This window comes from Lepisosteus platostomus, chromosome 2 (genome assembly GCF_059453375.1).
Source record: "Lepisosteus platostomus isolate fLepPlt1 chromosome 2, fLepPlt1.hap1, whole genome shotgun sequence".
NCBI lineage: Eukaryota > Metazoa > Chordata > Actinopteri > Semionotiformes > Lepisosteidae > Lepisosteus > Lepisosteus platostomus.
In genome coordinates, this window is record NC_142612.1 from 15,739,095 (window position 1) to 15,766,974 (window position 27,880).

The 27,880-nt window shown below is 43.1% G+C and overlaps 2 protein-coding genes across 7 annotated transcripts in view; both read right to left on the reverse strand.

Moving 5' to 3' along the window:
• gsk3ba (glycogen synthase kinase 3 beta, genome duplicate a) overlaps positions 1-12,051 on the reverse strand; it is a 102,322-nt gene extending 90,271 nt beyond the window's left edge. For 3 of the 4 annotated variants that reach the window (XM_088600366.1, XM_088600376.1, XM_088600358.1), the window contains exon 1: positions 11,067-12,051. In XM_088600366.1, the coding sequence (XP_088456492.1) occupies positions 11,067-11,154 (88 nt within the window). In that variant the 5' untranslated portion in view covers positions 11,155-12,051. The remainder of the gene's footprint in view (positions 1-11,066) is intronic. The other variant, XM_088600384.1, reaches the window with a different exon arrangement.
• A 13,339-nt stretch (positions 12,052-25,390) lies between these two features.
• Positions 25,391-27,880, reverse strand: part of gpr156 (G protein-coupled receptor 156) — a 44,254-nt gene continuing 41,764 nt past the window's right edge. For all 3 annotated transcript variants that reach the window (XM_088600346.1, XM_088600335.1, XM_088600341.1), the window contains one exon: positions 25,391-27,844. In XM_088600346.1, the coding sequence (XP_088456472.1) occupies positions 26,537-27,844 (1,308 nt within the window). In that variant the 3' untranslated portion in view covers positions 25,391-26,536. The remainder of the gene's footprint in view (positions 27,845-27,880) is intronic.

The window sequence follows — 27,880 nt, forward strand, 5'->3', positions numbered from 1 at the left end:
CGCAGCTGATCCGCCTAAAAACTCAGGAACTCAGGAAGTCATGTTGTGTTTGTAAAGGAAAAACAAATGAATACGCAATAGATTCTGAAGCCACATGATTTCTATTTCTCCACTTACAGAAAGAGGCCATGCCTCAGGCCCTTTTAGATCGGGTTGAGGTGGTGGAGTGCTCTTAAAAACTCTCTGCTTGTGCCTGCAACATTACAAGGGGCTGGAATTCTCGTTTAAACATGATCTTGAGCACGGCACTTCCTGCTGCCCACTTCAGAGCCAATCTGACCGTGAAAATGCTTTCGCTCGTCTTTAAATCACCAACGCAGTACAGATCAAGTCAGTCAGATTCAACTGCTAGAGGCCTGAAAGAGTAATATTTTGCATTCATGTGTGGCTTATCTAAAATATGACACTACACAAGTGCATCGAGCCACTTGAACACTACAAGTACTCCGTTACTGCACAGCTGTCCTAGTAATTCTGAACAAAGCCAAAAACACACTTCTGATCCAGATGTGCGCACTTTGAACACCCTCCTGCAGACCCAGTGCCAGGTTTGTACAGACGGTCATTCATACTCATGGACTATCAAGAACCCACCAAAGCCAAATATAAACTTTCTGTGCAAAGTGTCTCATGCAAAGGTTTAGCATTAAAACATGGCTTTCATCTCACTGCTGAGCTTATACGGCTAATTAAATCAACAATTTCAATTCCAAATTTTACATTAACAATGTATTATGCTGAGCCTTTATGCTTTTGAAGTTATTATTTATTCAAAATAATACAAAGTTTGACAAAGTGCCATAAGAGACAGTACTATATTTTTCCAGGTAAAAGAGTCCTACTCAGCCCAATCTAATGGCTAGTTCCTATGTGTAAAATAACTCTTTTCTGTTTCACCTCATTCAGGCTGTCCTGCACAAGTATATACCAATACACCCACAATCTTTCAGACAGATTCCACCCCAGAAGTTTTGAACAAAAACTGTTGGGTATCCAGGCATTAAAGTCTCAAAGCACAGACGGCTCCTATCTGGTGGCTACACACACAAAACAGCTGTCTCTCATTGCAGGAACAATCCCACCAAAACACACCGCCTCCCAGCTTTCCGCAAAAAACGGTCCATTCGGCTGCTCCTTCCTCTAGTGCCAACACAACTTCACCTTTAAATGCTGCGTTTAAGGGTCTGGGGCCCACAACAGAAAAACAGGGATAATTTATGATAGCTTCACGTCACACAGAAGAAGAACTTACAGGAATCCCTTTCATTCGTTAAATCGGGCTCCTCTTCGGTCCCTCTCTTGACTGTGCAGGTGCCTACTAAGTTGATGAGTTGCAGACGGCTTTGAGGAATGTTCTACAGTTCACAGGCTCAAGTGTGTGTTTTCAAATCTGGGTCAAAGGGTCCGGTCTATAAACACCAATCTGATTTATACGAGACATGGCAAACACTGCAAGAGCAGTGGCAAGAACCAGAAAGGGAGCGCAGCATCACATACCACCAAATCTCCCACAAATTCAAACAAGCATTTTCCATGTTTCACCTCAAGCTTAAAAATAAGATCCTTCCCAATGAAGGCATTTCTGTTTTTAAGTCGCTACAGGGAAAACGGTTACCTCAAAGTAACAAAGCAAAAGCATCTGTCAACTTGGGTAAACCTAACCACTTACAGCAAGAGAAAACTTTCCTCACCTGATCAAGAAAGGACATCATCCAGCCTATTGCTGGTAACACCTATTCATATACTCGCAGCTTCTGGCCTTTCTTAAAGGAGATCCTGAAAAACTTGTATTTCGCTCTTCCTCTAATGTTAGAGAGCACAGCCCCAGTTTATGAAACTGAAAACAAAGAAAGGAATTTATAAAACAGCTTTTCACACCCATCTGCTTGCCGTACCATAAAATGGTGAGATTTAAAGTCTGCATTTTGCTTCTATTTTGAGTCAACGGGATTAAAAACAAAATCTTTTTTGCCCGTCGTTTCACTATTTTCTTACTTTCATAGGCAAACGTTAGGAAATGGCCGATTAAAAGGATAATTTGTCTCTCTTAAATACAATTCATGAGAACTCCCTTCATACTTCTTTTACAACGCAAGCAGGCAAATCGGGGGCAAGTGAGAACTCGCAACTAAAATTTGAATGGGAAGAGCATCTTGAAGGCATCGACATGGTCAGAGATGGGGATTTTCACACCTGCTGGTCAGACCATCCACTGAGCTCCCCACCCCAACCCACGCCCACTCTTTCAGTGGTTTAAATCGTTTACAAAAAGCTCCAAACTGCCCAGAATTAAAAGTACAGACAGATAATATCTGCCGCCATTTTTTTGTACTCGGAATCCCGGCCCAGCTGGGGACACGAGGAAAGAAGCAGCCGAGACGCAGTGCGCTCTGGGTAACCTGGCAAGATCATTCAGTCTCACAGTTATTGCTCGCTTTGTGGCGGCATAGAAGAGGGAGGAGGCAAGAGATGAAGAAAACCCGTTCCCAGCAGGAGAACACAAGGACATTTTAGAAAAACACTGGGGCTTCCCCCCCCCCCCCAACGGTTTGACAAATAAACCTAAGCTAAGCCATTTTCTGCCATGGCTGTAAAAGACAGAACTGCAAAGATGGCCGCCGACACAACCACCTAGCAGGTTACTTCCATGACTTCACCATCTGGTTTTTTTTTTTTTTAATTTCTCGCGACGGACGGCACAGAGCAGATGATAGCGCTCAGGCTGCCCTGCCCCCTGGGAGGGAGGAGGGGGAATCGCTTGAACAAGAGAAGAAATTAAGGCCAGCAACTTCATTTCTGGCACTACAGGGAGGGAGTTGTCAAGTGCCACGTATTTCATTTCTCCATTTAGAAAAAGAGAAGCCTGGCTGCACCACCTTTGGTGGGAGTGTGAAACAAGCCACCCAGACATGCCATTGAAGCCCAAATCTGGCTTCTTCCAAGAAACTGGAAGAGAGCCTGCATTCAGGGCAAGAGCCATTTCTTTACCCACAGGGCTTTGGGTGTATGAAAAAAGCTTGCCAGGCCTGCTATTTGCACAAAATCCTCGGACCAATTAGTGACTACATACTAATTGGGCTAGAAGGAGTCAAATAGCCACTTCTCATTTAAAACTGTCCTTGTGCCTCATCCACCAAGAAGCACACGGGCACAAACATTCCCAGAGGCAACAGCGAAAGGAGAAAATACACAGATTGTCGATCAAGCAATCTTATCTTCTAAGGCTTTGAATATGCCAGACCTTTACAGCATTTACATTTCTTCGCTTGGCCAATGTCCTTATGCAAAGCCACTTGCAATCACAACCGGGATCACTTTCAAAGGGTGGTAATAACAGTAGCATAAAACAACGATAAACCCACAATCAACAGAAAGCGCAGTGTTAGTTAAGTGCTGGGGATGTTGCTAAGGAGTTTCAGTGCTGCTTGACAGACAGGGAGTAGTAACATAAGAGCAGAGTCAGTAAGTGGGGGGGGTCAGTCAAGGGCCTTGAGGGTCAGGTACTTCTTCAAGAGATGAGATTGCAGTCTCTTGAGGAAGAGGGCTGGTGCGTCTGCAGGTCTGACTGTGGATGGGAGGTCATCAGCACTGGATGACAACACTTGACAAAACAGTCAAGTCTGGGAGTTGATCGTGCGGCCCGTCAGCCTGAGGAAGCAGATCTGTGTGCCCCAGCTGCAACCAATGTTCCTCCAAGCTGTGCGCGTGTGCGCACACACAGGTTATGAAATCAGCACACATAGGAAATTGAACTGCGCACAAAAAATGTGCCATGAGAAGAGCTCCCATCAAAATAAAAACAGTTTTGGGAATTAGCTCCCAGAAGACCTGCCAGGGTTCATGAGCGCGGTTTCAGATGCAGATAGTACATGGGCTAATACAATTCTTGGTTACTTCGGCTCTTGTGACAAGCTCAAGCTCCCCAACAGAACAGAAAAGCAGGTGGGCTTAAAATAGGGTGTTTCCTTCAGAGAGCCAAGTTAGAGAACAGAACATTTTATAAAATGTCTCCAGCAGTTCCTCTTCTTTGCTTAAATAACTACACCAATCATCGCTCAGCTGAGGGAAATGAATCACTCCACAGGAAACGTAACCTTTGGAACACAGTTGCAGGCAATCAATAGGTGCAGTTCCATATTTAACAGTGGGCGCACCTTTTCCAGAAGCCAATGAGAGCAGAGAGCCCTAATGTTTGAGGCTTCCCAGATTCACGGCTCCAAAAATCTGCAGCTACATCGGAAAGTCACAGGTTTCACAGCTAAACATGAGGGCTGAGGGTTTTATGTTTTCCAGTTGTTTCAAGGCTAAAATGGAGTTCTACAGTTCAGGACACAGAAGGGTTGACCTATCACTAGCCTTGACCCATTACTTCTTCCTTCTTATGGCCTTGGAAAAAAAGCTAAAGGTTGAAATTCCGAAGCCAAGTGGCGTTTTTTTTAGATGGAGTGGAGACAAGAATATGAGAACCAAAAAGGAAGACTGGACTAGTGCAGGGGTTCTGAACTGCACCGCCCGCACAAGATACCCTTCTCTTTAAATGTTTTACACAGCCCAGCTTCAGAAAGACTCACTATGACACAGAAATGAATGGGTTAAACTGTGTAGTTTCACTCGACAGTGATCCTTTCCTTAGGTGATGTTCAACCGTTAGTTAGCACAGAGATTCTGCATAAAAAAAGAGATGGTGAGAGCAGAGGGAAGCGAAACACTGGAGTGGAGAAAGCAGGGGTTCAATGAACTCGGGGCCTGCCGAGGAAGGTGTGAAATGAGTCTGAACGCAGGGAGCACAAATCACTGTCCACATCTGGGACAAAGTAAAATACAAAATGGTCTCAGCTTTCCCCCGTCCATGGAACAGCCACTGCGTAACAGCAGAATCTAACACGCCGAAGGTTTATTTAACTGCTAAACCACGGAAACCGATCTTCCCCCCCCCCCCCCCCAATGACTTGCTTCGTTGAACTTTTCGCCTCTCTTTTCTTGGTGTCCTCTTTTAAAGCGAAGCATATTTTCAGTCGAGCGTGTCGTGAGGTTTTCTGTTCAACCCTCTCCGCAGGCCAGGGATTGGGAATCCGCTGTCGCCGCGGGCCTGGAATCAGACGTGACATCACTCCCTGGTGCGCGCAGAGCCAACTCTGTTGTCATAGTGAGGTCATGACTCACACAGCTCTGCTCCAGGACTGTGTTAAAGGTGCATTTCCAGGAACACCCATCTCTCAGTGCGCAGACGACTAACCTACATTGTATTTATAGAAGGGAGAGAGGCAGCTAAGGAGATATGCCTTTCAAGCACTGGGCTCTTAACTGTTTCTTGTCACAATCCAGAGATTCCAGGGCCAGTACAGTTTCTCCTGTACAATTTCTTTGGGTTTTGCCTTCTTATCCATCTCTTCAACAGGCAGAAGGGAGGGCTTCCGGCTATATACTTCCATGTACAGCACACACGCACTCCTCACCAACAGGTTTACTTCTGATGGTTTTAGCTGGAATTAATTTTTTTAAGGACCAGTAAGTGGAATATCTAAAGAAGCAGCTAAGTTTAAATGTAATATCTAAACTACGCCTTAGGCCCAAAGTGAATAATGTTCCAGTTGTCTTTCCTAAACTATCCATGCGGTCCTGTTGAAATTTACCTTAAAGGGCACAAACACGTCTGCTTTTATATAAAGCATTAAAAAACTCAATGTCGTGTTTAGATGTAAGTGGAGGTAAAAACAAATCTGCATAATCTTCTATCTGCATGCTAGCAACCTAGAAAAAAAGAAAACAACTCTTTACGCGGCTTTACTCCAGTTTACAAGCCCTCCGGAAGTTCTTTTCCGCTGTGCCCTCAGACAGGCTGCAGACCCACGAAGGCGGAGAGCCAGGCCCAGAGAAATTGGACCTGAATCCATTGCTTGAGCCTGCTGTAGAGCACTCTCCTCAGCCAGCCTCATGTAAACTGTGAAACTACCGAAGCTCCAGAGTAGCAGCACGGCAAGGTGTGAACTGAAACTGCAAACCGAGCATGCCAGACTTTGACAGTAACAGAGGAGCTTCTTCTCCTGAAATTGGACACGGCCAGTTAGACTGTTTCATTTAGTTTTTCATGTCACACAATTCCCATGTCAGATTGAAACAGACCGCTGTTCCAAATCCATGTGTTGCGCATACTATTGGTAAGAGCTACCTTTTTTGTTTTTAGCTGAACAAACCCATCCTGTGACATTTCCTTACGACTAATTACAATTTCCATTCTTGTGATCCATTACGCAATTTTACACAAGAAAAAGAATCTGAATGTTCAAGGAAGGTCTGGAAATGATTTCTGAGATAAGCCAAGACAAAAAAAGACCTACATTTTTGTACTGAAAAACAAAACCCTTTCTGCCGGTTAGACAATTTATTTTCTGTTAAACTGAATTTCTTCCCTTTTTCCTTTGTCAAAAGAAAAAAAAACATACTAAACTAATTTTATGTTTCTTCAGTAGAGCAATTACATTTATGATCATTCCCTGTTTGTCAAAGCATCCCGGCTGATATTTAAGGGATCGAGTAAAATGGGTGTGATTTTTAATATAAGCTACAGGATTCTCTCTTCCCACCCCCAACCAAGATCTGCTCATAACAGGGAGGTTTAAAGGGGTAGAAAACACGTGAATCATCATTTCAGACCTCATCTGGAGACTAGGCCTTAAGCCAAAGCCAGCTATCCAGACACAAAGACGAGTCGCTTCAACACAACCCAGAACAGACCCGCCAGGAACTGGGCTTGTCGTCAGGCCGTGACTCCGCAAAGGTCTGCAGGTTAGACTCGGTTGCGTTTGCCAAGATACACTACGATTCCTGCGCACGACACATCCCCCGTGCAAAAAAAAAACACAGCGACTAGCATCGGTGCTGCACTTGCATACACACTGCGTACCTTCAAAGTCATTCTCTAAACCGGTCTTTGTGCACAGAAGCTGGCAACAGGCATGATAAAAGACTTTAAAATCGCTTTGGAATTCAGCTACAAAGACCTGCGTTTAAATATTTCTAATTCAATGCAAAACGCTCCTCTCCCTGGGTCGTTCATTCAAATCCCCGGCGAGTCCAGCAGGCACTCAGGAAGTGAGCAACGGCTGTGCAGGCTATACAGTACACGAGGGACAGCCCCTCTCCCAGGAGGGGTCAGCTGAGTGGTGGAGATTCTGCTCTCCTATTGGTCAGCAGTGTCCTCTAATTATCTAACAGGATGCTTACTCACGGGAGCTTCACAAGCAGCTCCGCCCATCCGGACACAGGCCTCCCCCGGGAACTCGACCAGAAATCCAGATTACGGATACAGTCGCTGGTCAACGCCAATACAGTCAGGCACACGGGTAGACCACAGCAGATTTCTCTACAAGTTTGCTCCAACGTATGTAATTCCTTTACCCATCTTCACGTTGCTTGCAAACCCTGGGATAGCGTAAGCTGTACATGCAAGCAGGTAGCTGCGTCAGCATGCGCAGGCCGCAAAGGAACAAGTAATGGTTCACACCCGAAGAAGGCTCCACAGCTGAAATGTTGTGTTTCTTTTCTTCTCTTTTCGGTGTGGAATAAACCTTTACTGGTTCCTAAGCTGTGCATTAACCAGGCTTGTCACATTAAATATTAGTCACCGGACTACTCAATGATATGGCAATGTGATCCATTAATAAACACGGTGTGCCGTGATTTCTATCAACTATATCTATATTTCCATCAACATACCCCTGGTGTATTAAAATGCGCTCTCTACCTGTAAAAAAAACTGGAAAACGTCTACACCCCGGTCTCACACGAACGTTAGTTAAACATTAGTTATCCACTTTGACGCCATCAAAGAGCACAGCCACTGTGGAGATCAACCCATATGAGATTTCACCTGGTAAAAAATTACTGAGCGCTCTTTATTTTCAGAAAGAAACAAAAGAGCTGTTCTGTTGCTTCTCTCTTTTCTCACAACCAAATTATAATCAACTCACAGGATGGCTTATTAGGGCGTTTCGGCATACGGGCCTGGACAGGGCTGCGGTCTTCCAGAGGGAGTCTGGTAAAGCTCAGCCCCACCGTGGAGACCCGGAGGAGAACTCTTCACCCCAATCTTTTCCAGGCAGCCCAGCTGCAAGAAACAGGCACCAGCGCTAAGCTGGGGTGTCCCACCCGGTGGGGAGTCACGACCACTCAGTCCACAGACACCAGCACCTCTCGTCTCAAGTGCGGACTTCACTCTGGGCGAGTGCTGAACGCACAGTTTATGTGGGCGAGGTACCAAACCTCAAACGAGAGGCTGCTCATTCATGTTTTCTTCAGCTCTGTTGCACTCAGCTCTCCTTGGCTCTCACTCCCCATCTTTAACAGCCAGAACCAAACCCACCCTCCACCTACTCCTGTCTTTCCTCGGCCTGGCTGCCTCTAAGTGCTTCTATAGGTAACTCGTCCAGCTGCTGGTTATCCCACGCCCTGTTCCGGCCCTCCTACAGGTCCTAGAATTCACCTCATGTAGCAGTAGGTTCTGCACCTCTTACCGTTGCTCTTAACCAATCCAACACTACTAAAACAAAAGATATCACTGCTCTAGCCCCGAGAAGAGTGACCAGAGTTTCAAGCATTCAAAATCTTCAAAGGCAGTGACAGAGCAGCCACAAACCAGAGGACACAAGTGACAACCGCAGGGAAGTGTGTTTCAGACTGATTAACAGGGGCTAATTTCTTAAACAAAGGGTTGTGGCAGTCTAGAACAAGCTACCCACTCGTGATGTTGGAAGAAGAAAGAATATCATCTACAGCAAAGGGATGGATCTCCACTCATTGGTAGGGTCCTATATTCATTCTTACACTTTATTAATTTTATTGTTTTGATGTTAAACACCTTGTATAAAGGCACCACAAAAAAAAAACAATGAACAGCGCAATAATGGTGGAACACAAAACCCAGCTACCTCTGCCAGTGTCGCAGTGATATCTAGATGCACAAAGAGAGACAAGCCTGGAACATTTACTGGATTATTTACACCTGCAGAACATACAAAAATACATCCTCTTGCAATGAAAAAAAGCTCCGTTTTGGAAAGAGTAAAGGTTGCATAAAGAAGCTAGCACTGTAGCACGGAGGTTAGGGTATCCAAGTACAAAATATTCCCAAACAAATTCTGGGCCACTCAGTCCACTATCAACCAAAAAACCAAAGCGAATATCAGGACATCAGAAAGGCCAGAGATGAGAAGAGACCATCTTAAGCAACATCAGAATAAATAATCAATCCTAAACTGCACGTCCTTGGGAGGAAACCAGAAAACCCAGTAACAACATGCCAGGTACCCCCCCACCGGAAATCGAACCCGAAACTCTGGAGCCAAGAGGAACTGTGCTGCCTTCATGCCTTGCAGGCGTCCAGACATGAGCTTCTAACCTGACTGCATTGCAGGAGCTGTGCCAAGATCTACTACTCAATTATTCAGCTGAACCAACAGCTGATCAGCTAAAACGATCAAGTCCTGGAAGAAAGTATGCTGGCAAGGGATGCTCTCTCCAGCATCCCAGGCTGGATTCATGCTTCACACCCTTATTCCTACAGAGACAAATCCTTACTAATAAATGCAAAGGAAATCTGCACGTTTAGCAGGTGAGCAAGGGATCAGTCAGGACAACCCAAGACATGGGATAATTGACCTGGACCTTTCTGGATCCTGGACAGGCAGTGTTGCATCAGTGGGAATGCACTCAGTGTGCCAGGTTCAGCTTCCTATCCTTTGGTAAGGATGAGGCAACACTAAACTGGGGGTGTGCAGTTCTGGTCCTGGAGAACTAGTGTGTCTGCAGTTTTCATTCCATCTCTTAACGAGCTAAACCAGCTAGTTAACGGCTTAACTGGACCAGTTCAACAGCTCCGCCCAGCTCTTGAGTTACTACTACTTTAAAGACAGCTTGGAAAACCGCAGATACCCCAGGCTGTCCAGGACCAGGAGCATCACATATCCACACACAAAGAACATTCAACAGATTAAATCCACACACCTCAGACCAAGTTTTCAAACATTAAACGTGATATTGAAAACCCATACACTAGTCAACGCAATCTTTCACAGCCTTTAACCACAACATTCAAAACCCCTGCCCCTTCTCTGCGGAAAACGCGGAACTCTCTTTCCCTCCCCGTTCTTGCAAGCTTGTCTTCTAAATTCAGTATGACACATATTTGTGCCAAACACAAACTTCCACCTAGCTCCTCAGACAGAAAGCCGTCATCTTTCTCGCGTGAGATATGTGGAAGGGTGCCTGACACCAGCACTGAAACGCGGTATTAATAATTCTACTGCTTGAAATAGCAAAGGCAGTACAGTACCACCCACACAACTAGTCAATGGAAGGGGATGTTAAAATTGTGGTGCGGAACTGTTTTTACTTTGTCGTGAATTATTTTCTTTTGAGCTATAGGACAACAAATACAGCAGTTAGATAAAGGATGCCGAAGTGTCTTTCTGGCATTAAGTGAAATACGGTTGCACACTACGCTCGCCTTGTTACTCTGGCAGACACTCGGAGCCCAGTCTCTCCAATACTGTTGGTTTATCACCAATCCGCTTCCTCGATGAAGTCACACAGAACTGATTATCAGCGAGGAATCGGCCTGTAGCTTTAACGCCTGACAGATGCTACATCGCAGACTGTGCAGCATGATCATCAAAATGATTTTGCACGAATCCGTGTGAACAACTGATTCCACATTACATTACTCTTACGCTTAGCGGTCTTATTCTAAGCGTCTACGTGTATTATTAAAATGCACGTTTGGCTTATTAGCGCTGCACTTCCGTATCGAAAGCACCGTATCGATTATCGATACCGATGTCAGACCTCAGCCGTGCTACGAAGGGGCCGGCTTTCTCGCCGAATAAAAACGCCATAGACCGCATAGACAAGTAACACCATCACCTCTCGACCGCCCAAGAAAAAAAAAATCTAACAGCCAGAGCCCAAGCGTCGTCAATTCAAATCGCACGATTCAGTATGACAGACACACGCTCGCCGCCGGCGCGGCCCGGGCGCTGACAGTCGGACGCAGGCTGGGTGACACTTACTGCTGACTTTCATGCTGCCAAACGCGGACGGCGGCTGCACCGGCTTGCAGCTCTCCGCGAAGGAGGTGGTCCTGGGCCGTCCGGACATGATCCCTCTTCACCGATCTCCGTCTCCCCCACCCCTCTCTCTCTCTCTCTCTCGCCGCCTTTCTCTCGGCCGCTGCTGCTGCTGCTGCTGCTGGGATCAGATCTGTCGCTGCGGTCTTCCCCCCGGTCGGAGCCGACGGCCAGCGTATCTCGGCAAACGGAAGCAGCTCCCCACGGCTCTCGGCCCCTTCCCGGTTTCACTCGATTCCTGGCGTCTCCTGTCCACCCAGACCCGGGTCTCCTTTCAAATCATCCCTTTTTCTCCCAGGGAAAAAAGGCCCCTTTCCTTGCTTCGTCTTCTCCTCCTGCTCCAACGATCAGGCCTTCAAAAGAAAAACGTCTTTGATTTCCCAGTGTCTCATGGAAAACGGCTAACCTTTCTCTCTCCTCCCCCTCCACGGTATCTTCTATCTTTTTTTAAAAAAAAACTCCCTTTAATTTATTATAAAGAACACAAGGTCGCTTAGATCTTTTTTATTTAAAAAATCGGATCCGATTTGCTTTTCTAAAACGCAAACTTTCTCTTAAAATATCGCCGATTACACAAGGCAGCCACGAAAATCTGCTTCATATTCTGAGGTGGAGACTCAATGATCCGACAGCTTCAGCCATGGCGGCTTCCTTGCTCAGCCCAACCAACAATTCAAATGAAAAATTTCCAATTTCCCGATTTTAAATCAAAAGATCTCCGCAGTTCTTCCGCCTCTTCCGGCCCCATACACACAGATGTTATAATCTGAACTCTCTGGGATAAAGCCGGGGGTCGAAAAAGTGCCTTAGATGCCTGGTTAAGTGGGAAATAGCAATTTTGCCACTCTCACAAATTCAGAATTTCTTTTTCTATTCCGTCTCCGTCTGTCTCTGTGCTCGCTCTCTTTGTCACTCCGACCCGCACAACGTCATTTGCGTAATGTACGGACAAAGGCGCCACGGCTAATTGCGAACAGCGTGGGCTACGTCACCAGACTGCAGTAGCTGCTGTGCGAGAATCGGACATTGTGAACGCGCAAGCAGACGTGAGGAGGTTCTTTCAGCCAATCTGGAGCGAGAGGGGCGGAGAGATCCGGGGGTTGAGGGCCAATGGGACTGCGCCCCCCCCCCCTCCTCCCACCTCCCATGCCCCCATTTTTCCGAAGATAGCCGAATGCCACCAGCTGTAACGAAAACGACCATAAATAGGTAACAGAGGCGGGCTGAGGTGGGTTTGCGTCAGGAGTGACTGAGCAAAGTCCAATCGAATTTTAGAAGGACGCCGGGTGTTCACCAATCTCGTTGGTCGTGAGTGCAAATTACGCAGCAAAGAGCAAGACCGCTCTAGATTGACCATAGATATCCCATATCATGCTAGAGCCAATTACGTTAGCGTACTTCAAAATGGGCGCCATCTTTAGAAGGTTAACCTAACTGTATCTGTTGGTAATTTGGACAGATATCTAAAAATGTGCTCTGCTTCTATGTCTACTCTCGCAAATGTGAGGCAGGTGTCAATTACAGGAAACATTTCTTTAATATATTTGTGAACTGTCCAGAAGACATCAACATGGGGGTGTAGCAATACTGCAAATGAAACAACTGGGAACACCATGGAACTGCATTTAAAATAGAACACAAGGAGAATAGGAATTTCTTTACACAGAGATTTGTGGGAGTTTAAAACAAGCTTCCCACCTGTGTTTGTCCTCCTCTTGTGTGTAAACTTTCTTATGTTATTTTCTGGTGAAGACATTCATTAGGTTTTAACATGTTTAATATTAATAATAATAATTGCTTACACTTGACATTCCACTCAAAGCACTTTACAGGTAATGGGGACTCCCCTCCACCAATACTGGGGCATTAAAACCCACATGGACTGCAGGGTGGGCACCCCCTGCTGACCCCACTAACACCTCTTCCAGCAGCAACCTTAGTTTTTCCCAGGAGGTCTCCCATCCAGGTACTGACCAGGCTTACACCTGCTTAGCTTCAGTGGGTTACTAGTTGTGAGTTGCAGGGTGATATGGCTGCTTTAAGATATGGCTTAAAAATATTTGTTTATTAATGGTGTTTTAATAATTTCTATCAACTTTATAAAGTATCACCACTATTTATATCATTTGTTTGTATTGTTAGCAACACTATGGTGACTATTGTAAGACAGGGACTTGTGCATGCACATTCTCTCAAATAGATACGAACAGTGGAGGTGTATATAGTGCTGGGTTGTCTGGGATATCTACGAGTTTGGCAATTTGTTCATGAGGTGTTGTGCAGAAGGGGCTACCATATCATTTCATGAGTGGCCTGCGACAGGTTTGAGCCTGACGCTACAAAAGCAAAAAACAGAGTCATTCTCTGGTGAAATAACAGTGATCACTGCTTGTGGTTTTGAGCGAAAACAGTCCACGTTGCTTAAAATACGTAAGCAACTTTATCACTAATAAGCAGTTAAACATGTTCTGCACACTACAGGATCCCTGACATCAAAGCCTGCATTAACAAGGGCTCGCCTCCACTGTTTTATCAGAAGATCCTGTGGAGATATTCAGGTACAGTTAGCCATTTGCTCATTTTACAAGATGTTTATAGTGCCATATACAACAAGGAAAACAGTCAGGCACTTCATCAATATCTGTCTTGTATTGTTACGATCTTTTCAATATAGTTCAGGGGGCATTGTGTTTGTGGGTTTGCTGGGTCTCTACAAAGCACACTTGAAGAGCCAGGAAAGCTAAGATAAGATAAGAAGCTGTTCCAGTTGTGAGAAAATGACCTGATTGTGGTTGTTAAGAGCTGACCTGAAAACCTGAAGACAAATCCACTGCAGACAGGTGTCCATTTTTTAAATGTTGTTCAGCTATTTCATTCAGCTGGTATTCACACATGCAAAAGCATTGCTTCAAAACTCCGGACAGCATGTGGAAACTTGCCAGCATGCAAATTCTCACACAAGGCCAGACTTTTCATGTGAATATTCACATTAAAAAAAAGTTGTATCCATATTCAAATCAGCATGGATGTTTGTTGAAAAAGATTTCAGAAGCCAAAGAGAGATGTGCTACATCATCGCTAGAACAACGTGGATATTGGCTCCAATCTCCAAAGCATCCCAGCTTAAAGTTTCTTCCCTTAAAATAATACTGTAAAGACCAAGCGCCCCCTAGCTGCAGGAAATGGGACTGCACTCTAGGCTCCAATGGCCCCGATTGCCATACAGGCACTGTGGGAGCACAATAATAATTATAATAATAATAATTGCTTACACTTATATAGCGCTTTTCTGGACACTCCACTCAAAGCGCTTTACAGGTAATGGGGATCCCCTCCACCACCACCATAAGTAGTACAAGTAGTACAAGCTGTAAGTAGTTCTAATTGTTACCCTCATTACATTTGATTGCTGTTCGTGCTGCCATATTCTGTTTAGCTGCATGTTTTTCTTGTTGTTGTCGCATGTTTACAGAGTATGTGTGAGGGGTGTGTGGAAGGGGCTGAGCAGGTCCCTCTGAAGTCACAGGACATAAAGGCAGAACCACTGTAACACCCTGCCTTCACATCTTAGAATGTGGGAAGAATGCAGGAGTGTGTAGCAGTGGTCAGGATTTCTAAACTCGTAACTGGAAGATTGTTCAAACCCTAGGTTAGTCACTGTAATAATAATAATAGTTTTTTATTATTATTATTACACTTATACATGGCTTTCTGGACACTCCACTCAAAGCACTTTACAGGTAATGGTGACTCCCCTCCACCATCACCAATGTGCAGCCCCCACCTGGATGATGGCAGCAAAAGTGCACCAGTACGCTCACCACACGCCAGCTATCAGTGGGGAGGAGAACAGAGAGATGAAGCCAATGAATTCACAGAAAAGGATTATTATGAGGCAGTGATTGGTAAAGACAAATGGGAAATTTGGCCTGGATACCAAGGTAAAACCATTACTCTTTTTGAGAAGTGCCCTGAGATTTTAAATGACCACAGAGAGTGAGTACCTCAGTTTTAAGTTTCATCTGAAGGACAAGGGCTCTTTTTTTACAGTACAGTGTCCCCATCACTATACTGGGGCATTAGGACCCACACAGACCACAGGGTGAGTGTCCCCTACTGGACCCACTAACACCTCTTCCAGCAGCAACCTTAGTTTTTCCCAGGTCTTTATCCCAGTATTGCCCAGGCTGACACTTGCTTAGCAGCAGTGGGTTGCCAGTTGTGAGCTGCAGGGTGATATACCCCTGAGCAAAGTAGTTGAGCTATTCCAGTAAAATACGCAGGTGTATAAATAGGTGGAAATGTAAGTCACCAAGAAATAAAAGTGTCAATAATTAAATTAACTTGTAATCTCCATCGAAACTCTACAGCAAAGATACCCAGTCCATTTATCAAATGTGAATGCTAAACATAGATGTCTATCTCCACACCTGCTTATTGGAGTGACAGAAACTTTCAGCGTATGCTGTGTGTAACGAATACACCCCTGCGTATGACAGGGATCTCAGTCGCCCAGACTGGGGAGGTCTCCTTTAGCTCAGCCGGCAAGTTCCCTGTTGCATGAAGCCGGAGACCCGGGTTCGAGCCAAAGCAGCGAAGGACAAACTGGCGGAGCGGCAAGGGAGGAAACCCCAAGAACCCTTACATGTGCAACTAAAGTGTGTATTAGCCGGACCTCTATCACCTTGAAGTTTGTTGTGGTCGATCTCTGAAGCTGACTACAGCTAGTTAATATGAGCATAAAAAGCCCCTTAATGTACTTCAATCCAAAGCTACAAAGTTCTCTTCGCCCAAGCATTTCAATGCAGATTTCACAAATTCACTACAGACAGCAAAATGAATCATGTTGGATACTTTAATAAATTTCTACTTTAAAACCTAATGGTCTGGATGATGATTTTGAGTTAAAAAGGTTTTCTGCGAAGATGAAAACATTTATGAATAGGCCTTTTACAATACATGTTGACTTAGATTTGTCACTGTCTTTCCCCCTCAGGTACATCATTATTATTCTTTGACCAATTGACCCTCTCTGCATAATACATGCTTCACTGGTTTAAATGAATTCACAAGATTTTTAATTTTTGTCTTCATAATTGATTGCCGCTCTCCGTACCATCCCATAGCTTAAGCTATTCGACCATTATTAAACTGCACCCCTATGACCGACTACCTTTTCTGGGTACAAGTCATTTTAATTTGCTGCTGCCACTGACTGGAACATCCTGCAGAGTGAGCTGCAATTGTAAAGCCTCATATCCGAGGAGCATTGTAAGTGTTATTAAATCTTTTCTGCCTGACTTGTGCACTTGTTAACATCCTGTTATGTTATTTATATCTCATTAATTGCTCATTCTTTTACAGCGCTGTCTTCTGTGCTTCGTGGTGTGGCCTCTTGGCCAGGTGATCATTGTAAATGCAAATCTGTTCTCAGATGATGTATCTGGATTAGTAAAGGATAATTACTCATTTGTAGGCTGAGCATGCACTTTTAATTCTGCAAATCACTATTCAAGAGCAAACAGCACAGGAATTTAAACAATAGCAACTACATTCATCCTACAGTAGGACAAGGTCTACACAGGTGTAGAACAGAGGTCTCTAACCCTGATCCTGGAATGTCTCAGACCAGCAGGCTTTATAGGTATCCTTCAAATAATCAATTTTAAACACATAGAATAATACAAATATGGTTAATTTAACAGGTGATGTTTTCAAGTATTTAGTTTAAAGATTATGGAACAAAAATTAAAATATTCTTTTGCCTTCAAGAACCAGTGATCCCTTCAATGAAACACAAATTACTGAATTGATCAAGTCCTGGAACAAGTGGTCCTGATCTTGTGCCAGATGATTTAGGGTGACCTGTAAGAATTACTGGATTGGGGTACTCCAGAATCAGGTGTGTCTAACATCCTACTGTAGGCAATGTTGGGTTTTTTTAAATGTTGTTTCATGGAATTAGTGGTCATTGATTTTCCACTGTGATGGAGTGAAATTCCTGAAGAGGATCTTCCTTTCCTCTGTGTCTAAATGAGAATGTCTAGAATGTCTGGTGTATGAGAAGCATTATTATCGGTATTAGCAGTATTAGTCAAAAGTGCATGTCAGATCACAAAAGGATGCTTTATTCCCTGCTGTACTTTCTAGAGAATCTTTCAGCTGCATCCACAGGCACCACTGCCGGAAGAACAAACTGCCTCTGCGGAAGCTGTTTTGCTGGGATCATTCCAGGAGCAGTCTCTTCCCACTTGGACCCAAGCTGATCTTTACAAAACACTCGAGAAGAGCCAAAATCGTCACACCTTGGAAGCTCTTCTGTGTCCTTCAAACAGTTTTCCATTAGAGCTGGCTTTAGTCACCAGAGAGGACTGGAAGTCTCTAAATATATATGTACAGGGAGATCATTTCTCATTGTTGACATCATTCAGCAGAGATCTGGGGGCAGTGTAAAAGACCAGCATCCTGCTCACCCTCAGAATGATGCTGATTTACAGGAGCTCTGTTGTGACTGAGACTGAGACTTACCCTGACACAACCTGGGGTGAAATGCCAATACCGAAGGAGGAAATCTTTTACCGTTTTCCCAAGCTTTTTTTTTTAAATCAGGCTTTGACAGAACTAAAGGTTTTCCTTGTACAGATTCTTCTAACATGTGACATCCCCTTTCAGTACATTTCAACATTTTAAAAAGGTTTCGCAATAAAATGTTTCTGTTTGTTTCGTGTACTTCATACAGATAGCTACAGTCAAACCCCTGCAGATGCAAGCCACTGAGGATAGAAGTGTCAACCACTTGAACTACCAAGAGACCAAGCATCTTTTGGGGTTTGTTGTCTCAGTATTGCACAATTAGTCTAATTGTCTTATCAAATCGATACATTTAGCAGAACTCAATACTCTCTGAAATGTACTTGAGAATTGTACTGTATTTTGCACCAGGTGCATTTAAAAATAATTATTGGCAAAAGACCTTGAAAATAAAACACTGAATATGTGCAGTACAAGTGTCACTTAAGTCACATAGTGGAGAGTATAGTCTGGAACGAAAGCAGTAGGCCCATCAACCCTGGAGCAATTGAAGTTGTAATAAGGGCCAAGGATGTTTCACTCTCCCAGACAGCACAGTATCAGAATCCTAAAGGTGTTAAAGTTAAGAGTTCTTTGAACAAGCAGCAACAATACCTTATGAAGAAAAGATACAATATGGCATATTTTGATTTTAAGAAGTCTCTTGATAAAAATCCCCATAAAAGATGAATTCTCAAAATATGGGCAGTAGGCATTCAAAGAAATGCATGTTTGGATTTAGAACAGGGACAGAAAAAGAGTACAATATAGGTTGAATGCTCAAACTGGGATTTCCTAACAGTGGTGTACCAAAAATTTGAAAAGATTAAGAATAAATACAAAACTGGGCATAAACCTTCTAGATGACATTTAGACTTGAAGACAAGCCCAGGGTATTGCATGTACTGGAGGTAGCAAAAACATAAACTAATAAAAACAGGGAAACAATGACTTTGAAGAAGCTACTTAAGGACTTAAGCAAAATTAAGCAATGTTTGGATACTGTATATAGTTGTATTAAAATTGTCTAACACACTTATAAGACCTTCTTCAGAATATTGTGTACAATTTTCATCACCACTTTATAGAGAAGTTATTGTTACTATAGAATCAGTCCAGAAAAAAGCAACCAAGTACATTTTAGTGTTTAAAGAAATGACATGCTAACAGGCTAAAGTAATTGAACCTTTATGTATAGAGAAGAAGGGGACTTCCCTCAAGGGCACCGACAAAGTCAATCCAGCTGCCTTGTGCGAATCTGGAACAAGCCGATACGCTGGCATCTTTCAAGAAACAACTAGATGAGATCCAATGCATTTCTCTGCAAATGTAAGTAATTATTATTATTATCTTTCCCACCGGACGAACATTGACTGCTCTGTTTTGTGGATGTGCAGAATTAGGATATTTTGGGAGGAGAGTGATCACAAACAGGAAATACACAAACCCACATACAAATGCGGACACCTCACACATTTCCCACTACTTCAGCCAAGGCATACTATACCCCCCAACCTCTGCCGTTTCAAAAACACTCACACAGGCACTTTCTGAACCAAACATTTCAGTCTCACTCTCAGCTCCATACTCTTTATTCATCACACAGTAGTCTCATCTGGAAACAGGTTCCTTCAACAGCCAAATGTTCTGGGGCATATGTGGGTTGAGATTTTGCCTGTGAAATTTCACTGTGGACAAAAACATTGATGACTTCATCAGAATTCTGTCAGTGAAACAATATTCTGCTGGGACTGTGACACACTAGTGAATTATTGTGCATGGAATTCTTGCTCTTCCTTTGCAGTTATGTCTGAATTTTGAATACAAAAGTTAAAGACTCTGCCCTGCTCACAGCTGTCTGGCCTCTCTTGGCTCCAGTTCCAGGGAAGTGAATGCTGGATAGATTTTTACAACTTCCCTCCTGTTTACACACAACCTTCATTACTGCTGGTGTGCAGTGTAGCTGGATGGTAAACTTTTTCAATGCAGTGAAATTTGGGATTGCTGTAAAAATGTCATAGAACAATAGGAAGGGTTGTCCTGCCTTACTCCTCCTGCTGAGGAGGTTCACTTTTATATCACAGAAATGCCTGAAGGAAATTCAGGTGACAGGGTTAAATTGTAATGTAATGGCAAACCTTCTATGAGAAAATCCTGGAACAAGTGGTCCTGATCTGTAATTGCCAGATGATTTAGGGTGACCTGTAAGGATTACTGGACTGGGGTACTCCAGAATCAGGTGTTGCTAACATCCCACTGTAGGCAATGTTGTTTTTTTTTTAAAATGTTGTTTCATGGAATTAGTGGTCATTGATTTTCCACTGTGATGGAGTGAAATTCCTGAAGAGGATCGTCCTTTATCTGTGTCTAAATGAGAATGTCTAGAATGTCTAGTGTATGAGAAGCATTATTATCGGTATTAGCAGTATTAGTCAAAAGTGCATGTCAGATCACAAAAGGATGCTTTATTCCCTGCTGTAGTCCTTCAGCTTCATCCACAGGCACCACTGCCGGAAGAACAAACTGCCTCTGCAGAAACTGTTTGCTGGGATCATTCCAGGAGCAGTCTCTTCCCACTTGGACCCAAGCTGATCTTTACAAAACACTCGAGAAGAATGTCTAGTGTATGAGAAGCATTATTATTGGTATTAGAGATGAGAAATATCTACCTTCTGAACTGGTGTCTTCAAACTGGTCTAATGTGAGTGCAACCTGTGATGACCGGCATCCTGTTCAGGTTGTAGTCTTGCCTTGATGCCTGTGTTTCTGGGAGTTGCCTACTTTTTGAAATGTGGTGTCATTTAAAAACATATTGAAATGTCTTTAAATTTTAAATAAGGGATCTGACTTTTCAAGACAGGGTTTGAACAAAAGAAACCAAATTTGTTAAAAGAATATGCATCCAAAAATATTATCCACCAAAAATACCCCCCGTAAGGATTCCTCAGGGAGGGCACTGGCTGTTGCTCACCAAGTTGCCCAGCTGCCTGATGAGTTAAAGCAATGACTCTACAGATTTGCATATCTAAAGCAGCACTTTACCCAAGTTGACCCTCACTTGATCATTGCAATGCGTTCAAAAGGCAAGTGAGCCATACATAGGACTGTAAATTCATCTTCCAAATGAAACTCTCTCTTTCATTGCAAGCCAAAACAGCTTGTCACCATCACCCACTGAACGCCCACATTTTCCTGTCTGCTCCAGAAGCTTGAAAATCATTATTGTGCATGTGCTATAAAGGAGACTAGCCTTCTTGCGTCAGCACTCATAGCTCATGGTGTAGATCCCAGAAATCAGTACTGCATCTTGCAACACATTTGGTATAGTTACACGTCACATTCTCTAATAATAAAGAAAATAATGATACCTCAAGTTCATTAAACCTTACTATTACACCATGGATTATTTAAAATACATTGATATTACTATTTAGCTATTACTGCAAGAAACAAAGCACAATAGCAGCCAGTTTACAAATGCTACACTGACGGGAGAAGTAACAGCTTTTTGCCCTGGATCAGACAAACTCATGCATATTTTTCAAAATTAGAAACAAAAACTAAGTTTAAAGCCAAAAAGTTTACAATCTTTAAAAAGTAAGCACAGCAAAACTTCACAAGCAGCAAGAATTTACAGTAAACAATGTTACAAATGGGTTAATGCCATTTGGCCAACAGCCAAACGATCTTCCAAACGAATGGAAGAGATCAATGAAGATCTCTTCCGTTCGTTTCTTGAAGGAAACTATGGTATTGGCTTCAACAACAGGTATCTTGCTCCACTCTCCCACAACCTTTCATGTAAAGAAGTGCCTCCTGTTCTCAGTTTGAAAGTTTGGATGTTTCTACGGTTTCAGTTGTGTCCTCTGATTTGTGTGTCATCATTAATAAAACAGTGTTAAATGTAGAGCTAAACCATGAATAAAATGTAAAATTATCATGCAAATGTATGAAATTGCAAACTCTCCTAACGGTAGCTTCCACAAAGATTTTTACAGTAGCTGCTAAGAACCAAGATATTGAAGACAGCTAGAGAAGAAATGCTGATCAAATCAAAAACAATAGACCAAATCTATAACCATATTCAAATAATGCAGCTTCAAACAGAACCTGGGACAAGGAGTGGAAATAGAATTAAAATGTGTGCGCAACTAGATCATGAAAGTATTTTACAGAGGGTTTCTGTATGTTAGATGTTAGATTACGTTTAATGTATCAGTTAAACTCATGCACAGTAAATTAAGGATATTTTCCCTCTGGTTGTAAAACTGTTCATTGGGTTCTTTTGCTACTCCACTACAAGCAAGAAGAATTCAAGCACTGTGATTTTTTCTCACTTGATGTTATACTCAGCAGGAAACTTCATTTTTAAAAGTCAGGGCTCAGCCCCTGTGTGAGTCTTGATCTGGATTGATCTTGGACCCACTGTCTCTCTCTGTTGTTCAGGGAATCTCTTCTCCAGCGCACCTACTGAGCATTGTAGTGCTGTAGCTAGGACAGAGAAAAGGGCAGAGTCAGATTTATTTACAGAATCTGACTGTGCAAAAGTGATAGGCATTGAAAGTTCCTAATAAAACCCAATAGAGCGCCAGGGGAACAGTTAAAGTCGCTAGTTGGCTGCTGTTCAGCTGGGTGTTTTTGAGTGGGGCTGCAGATGAGTTGAGGTCATACTCATATGGTTGCTAGTGGCTTTAGAACCTGAGCCAGCCCAATTTCTGAGAGATCAGCAACGCATAGGGAATCCCAGTCACAGCCAGATAGTTACATGACCCGGGCTAGAACCCGGGATCAGAGATTTCAGCATGCATTTGGTAAGTGCTTTTACTGGTTTAGTCTCTCGCCAGGTCTGGCCTTCTAATTGAAAAAGAAAGACAGATTCAACCCCTTCATTCTATGAATTCCTTTCTGTACCTAGAAACATAATGAGGTGAGTTGTTCTGACTCATCTGACTCCTCAGTTTGTGTTGAATCTGGTGCCAGTTTCACTTGAGACCGTCTAGGTCCCCCCTTTTTTTAACAGATGCAAGGTCATTGGTGCTCCAGGTGACCACTGGGTCACACAGAACGTACACGCATAAGGTAACAAGTGTTATGAGATTACCATGGTGTTATAGATAAAAACAAACCTACTGTACACAATTGTTGGATATACTATTTTAAATTGATTATGTGTAATATGTTTTTTACATACAGACGCACGTGCATGAGATACTGTTATTTTTGGCATCTGTAATCCTGCTATGGTGTCAAAGGCCCATACTTTAAAAGGATCTTGCTGGTTACTTTCCAGGACAAAAAGAAGGTATTTAGAATAGAGTGACTAGTGCTTAAATAATGAGATTTTTATACCTAACTTAACATTTCTTCAGACTAAACAATGTAGCTTCTCTGTATCACAATGATCTTATAAACAAATGAATAATGTGAATAAAGAGCCTTATAACTCCTATTAGTCTATAGATGACCTGTAGGTTACCATAGAGATTTAGGGCATTTCTATTGATACATTTAACCTGTTTTACACCTTTTAAACAGAGGCAAATGTTTTCAGTTTGAAAGCATGTGCAACACAGAGGTACGCTTTAGTTGGTATTTTGTTCTTTCGTGAAGTAATCTTTTAGAAATGGATAGAAGCTGAATACTGTTCTGATTTAAAAATGTTCCCCTGGTCTTCAAGGGAAAGCGCTCTAGGCTGTTGTGTTGTGAGACATTAACGAACGCACCTGAAGGGTCCTAGGGCAGGAGAAGACAGGTGCTGAGCTCAGGTAAGGCGATGTCAATCTGTGGCTCTGCAGGGAAAGCTGGAAGGGGGGGAAAAAACAGCAGAAAAACAGAAGAAACAAATGCCGCTCACGGAGTAAAGTCTAAGACTGAGCACTGCAATGGCGGAAAAGGGGGAATAAATATCCCACTGCTAATGAGGCAGTTTAATTATGGGCTGGCAGTACTGACAGCCTGGCAGACCATGTTGTGGCTAGATGAGCCATTGATTGGGAGTTTGGCTGCCGGCCGTGGTGTTGAAGGAGCTGGAAATATCACCTGCACTAGTGCAACATGGTTAACAAGGCCAAACCTTTAGAAACGTTTCAGCATGGTTTTGTGGTTCTCCACCTTTTCCATAAACAATCAATCCCAATAAAGCCTCAAAACAAACTGAAACTTGTATTTATTATTTGAAATAAATTTGAAATTTGAAATTTAAATCAGCCCAACCATAAGTTTTGTAGGAATGTGCCCTCAACCAGGTCTAAGGAAACGCAGGGGTCCCTGATCTCACTGTTGGGATACACTGCTCTAATTTACTTTCTTTTCCAGATACTCAAGATCCCACCAAGGGGATGTTACTGCTGTATCCAGGATGTATGCAGCTGTTGCTGACTACTTTTAAAGGATCACCATTATCCTAGTACCTAAGAAAAATAAGGTATGTGAATCAGTGATTATTGCCCAGTAGCACTCACAGCCATCATAATGAAGTGGTTTGAGAGGTTAGTAATGTTACATATTAACTCTGGCTTCACAGACAATCTTGATCCACTTCAGTTTGGATACAGACATAATAGGTCCACAGCAGTTGCCATCTCCCTCGCAATACACACTGCTTTGGCTCATCTAAACAATATAAACACCTACGCCAGTTTACTATTCATAGATTATAGGTCAGCATTTAATACTATAATCCCATTCAAGATGGTCACCAAGACCTTGGACCTGGGCTTTAGTACTTCTCTCTGTAACTGGATCCTGGACTTCCTGATGGGCAGACTTCAATCAGTGAGGAGGCAACAACATCTCCTGCACGCTGATCCTCAACACAGGAGCCCCCCAGGACTGTGTGCTTAGTCCCTTGCTCTACTCCTTGTTCACCCATGACTGTATGGCTAGAAACAGCTCCAACTTCATCTTGAAGTTAGTTGATGACACCACCATTGTAGGTCTGATCACAAACAATGATGAAACAGAGTCCAGGAAAGAGGTTGAGCACCTGCTGGTATGGTGGCCGGACAACATCCTTTTACTTGACGTCAGAAAAACGAAGGAGCTGGTTGTTGATTTCAGGAAGCAGGGAGAAGGTCACATCTGTATCCGTGGCGCAGCAATGGAGATGGTCAGCACCTTCAAGTTCCTGGGTATTCACATCTCCATTTACAAACACAACTTTCTACAGATCCACTATAGAAAGCATTCTCACTGAATCCATTACAGGTTAGTATGGCAATTACTCAGCTCATGACTGTAAAAAACTACAGAACATGGTGGAGACAGCCGAGGCCATCACTGGTACAGAACACCCTTCCATCCAGACCATCTTCACCATGTACTGCCTCAGAACGGCAAATAATATAATCAAGGATCAAAAACACCCTGGAAATGCACTTTTCTCTCTTCTTCCTATGGACAGAAGAGTTAGGAGTATAAATGCTTAGATCTCTAGGTTCAAAGGAAGCTTTTACTCCACAGCCATAAGACTCCTGAACTCCACCTCTTAAATCCTCCTGCCCCACTTACAACCCTCACTAAACACGAACTCCTTGAATTTTGCACTCTGCTGCTATTCGAATGCTACTTAATATTATAGCTGCTACCGTGTTCCTGTCTTTAACAATTGTGATGTCCTTTGTCATGTCATTTTCTACATGAGGAGAACACGCAAGTATTTAATTGTACTTCATGTACATTTGACAATAAACTTGAACTTGTAGGAAACAAAGGTTTTATTCACAAAGACTTAGTAACATTTGAACACAAAACAAATGTTTTGCTACCATATATTATGATGTAAAATCTATTTTATAATGGAAAAACAACTCAGTAAATCAAAACAGACAATAAATTAAGAAATACGTTATTAGAAATATATGAAACCTAGAGTAATTCTATAAAATCCTTTTACTACAGACAAACCTGCATACATAAAAATAATCACATAATGCCATTCAGTTAGGTCTTTCTTTCCAATTTAAAGAGGGATTCATTGAATAGCCAGGGCTAGGTTCATGATTTCAACATCACACCACAATTAAAGATGAAAGATCAAAGTAGTGTTTCTGTCTGCCCCCCCAAACTCAGCGCCTGTGGGATAATTTTATTCCCATACTCCAGACTTACAAACTTAAAAGGAAAAACAAATCTTTGCAATTGCTGGATAAAAATACAAGTCTCCCAATAGAAATCCCTCTAAAGTTCCATGCTTCAGAAAAAAAGTGTCATGGAGCAGGCGGTATTATCAGTAAATCTCCAAGATGTTGTTTATAAAAAGCAGGCTTTGAAATGTTGCAGTTAAGAAGTTATAATGCTTCCAGATTGAAAGCTGTTATTTCATTTCAGTCTGAAGATCACATGATAAATTATTATTACTCACTGCACTTTATCACTGGTCATTGGACAATTTGAAAGGAGATCAATTTAAATGCAAAGCAACAGTGACCATATAGGCAGCTTAAAAAATGCCTTCCTTACTGTTCAATGACTGCTGTTTATTAATTAACAGATTAATAAAAATGTTCCTGTTGTTCTGTATGTGATGCTGCCTAAACCATTAAGAACACTACAGCAGCTGACAGTGCAATATCCTGGGATAACATGAAGCACAAATGGATTCTAAATGTGCCCCTAAAACAGAGAATTGTTAATAGATAAAATTATCCATCTTTCACGGTAATTTAATTGCCTAATTACTCAATCAAGAGAGGAATGAAGTTCTGAAACCCGAGGCCAATCAGTGGAAGAAACTGAGGGTCATTAGGTTGTAAGTGATAACGAAGCTCCACCATCGCTTCTCAAAAGAACCCCCAAGAGGTATTTTCCACCCTCTCGCAGAAGAAGCCAAGCAGAAAAGGTGCTCAGACAAATGTGGGTTTTAAATCCTCCTTAAAATTGACCACCAGATGAGACGTTCGGCGCAAGGGATGGGGAAGCCCACCATATTCACTCTCTGAGGTTTCGGAGGTGTTACTCTCGCTGGACTCATAGGGTCCCCGGAAACAGGCGTCGCAGTAAGGCCGGTGGTAGAAACAATAACTCTCTTCAGAGCTACTCGAGTCCGAGTCTGAATAGTCATACTGCTGCCAGTCTCCACAGAAGTCTTGTCTTTCCGAGGGCAAAGGTTTTGAGTGGAGAGCTGAGAAAGGAGCAATAGCACATTTACGGGAACACCCCGGCCCTATGGACAAGTCGCAATAGTCATCCCTGAGGCTGCGTTTGGCCTCTCTGGGTGGGAGCAGCTTTGAGCTGCAGGAAGTTGGTTCCTCCTCTTCCTCTCCTGTGGGCAAGGGATGGTGCACATTCTGCACAGCTGGGGTTTGAGGCGGTAAGCTATCTTTACGGTTATCAATTTTTGAGTCATTTCGATGAAGGTCACTGCTCACCAAAGTCCTTGCACAGGGGGGCTCAGACCCTGGAAAATAGTAAGGAGGAGGCCCACCTCTGGAGTTATGAAAAGGTGGTCTTCTCTTCCTCATGATGTAAGGTGAAATACCTGGAAAGCAATGCTGAAACTGTGTCCTGGAGGGAGACTCATCACACACGGGGTCCGACACCTTTCTCACCCGGCTTGGAGACCTCAGGGAGCTCACAGCATCAATGCTGAGATCCTGGAGAATCTCTTGCAGTTTCTCACTGCTGACATAGTTGTGCTTATTGACGGATGATTGATCCTTCAGAAAACTAGGGGCTTCTATTGCCTTGGTGCTGGACTGAACAAGTCGAACTGGGTTCAAATCACAGGGTGTCTGAGATTCTTTCTCTGTCATGTTGTTTGCAAGCTGCACAGCCTGATATTGCTCCTCCATTTCTAACACACAGGAGCTGGTGGGACTTTGCCTTTCATGTTTTACTTCACAGTCATTATTTAGGGGACAATCTATCCTGTTAACAGAATCCGAAACAATAGTTTTTTCTGTTGAATCACGTTTACCATCTAGAATGTCATCTTTATCTACAGGAAGCTGTTCAGTTATCACCCCCATGTGCTCCACACCTGGACCAGAGTCTTCCAGTCTGACATTGATCATTTCAGCAGAGGCTGAATTCATTTTGTTAGTGGAATTCAGCTCGCTGGCCTCACTGGCACTGTTTGCTGACATCAGCCTCACAAGCTTTTCTTTAGCATTGTTCACTTGCTCTTGTAAGCTCTCAATCACAGCATTTTTCTGAAAAACAGAAAAGAAACTCACAGCATCATACGT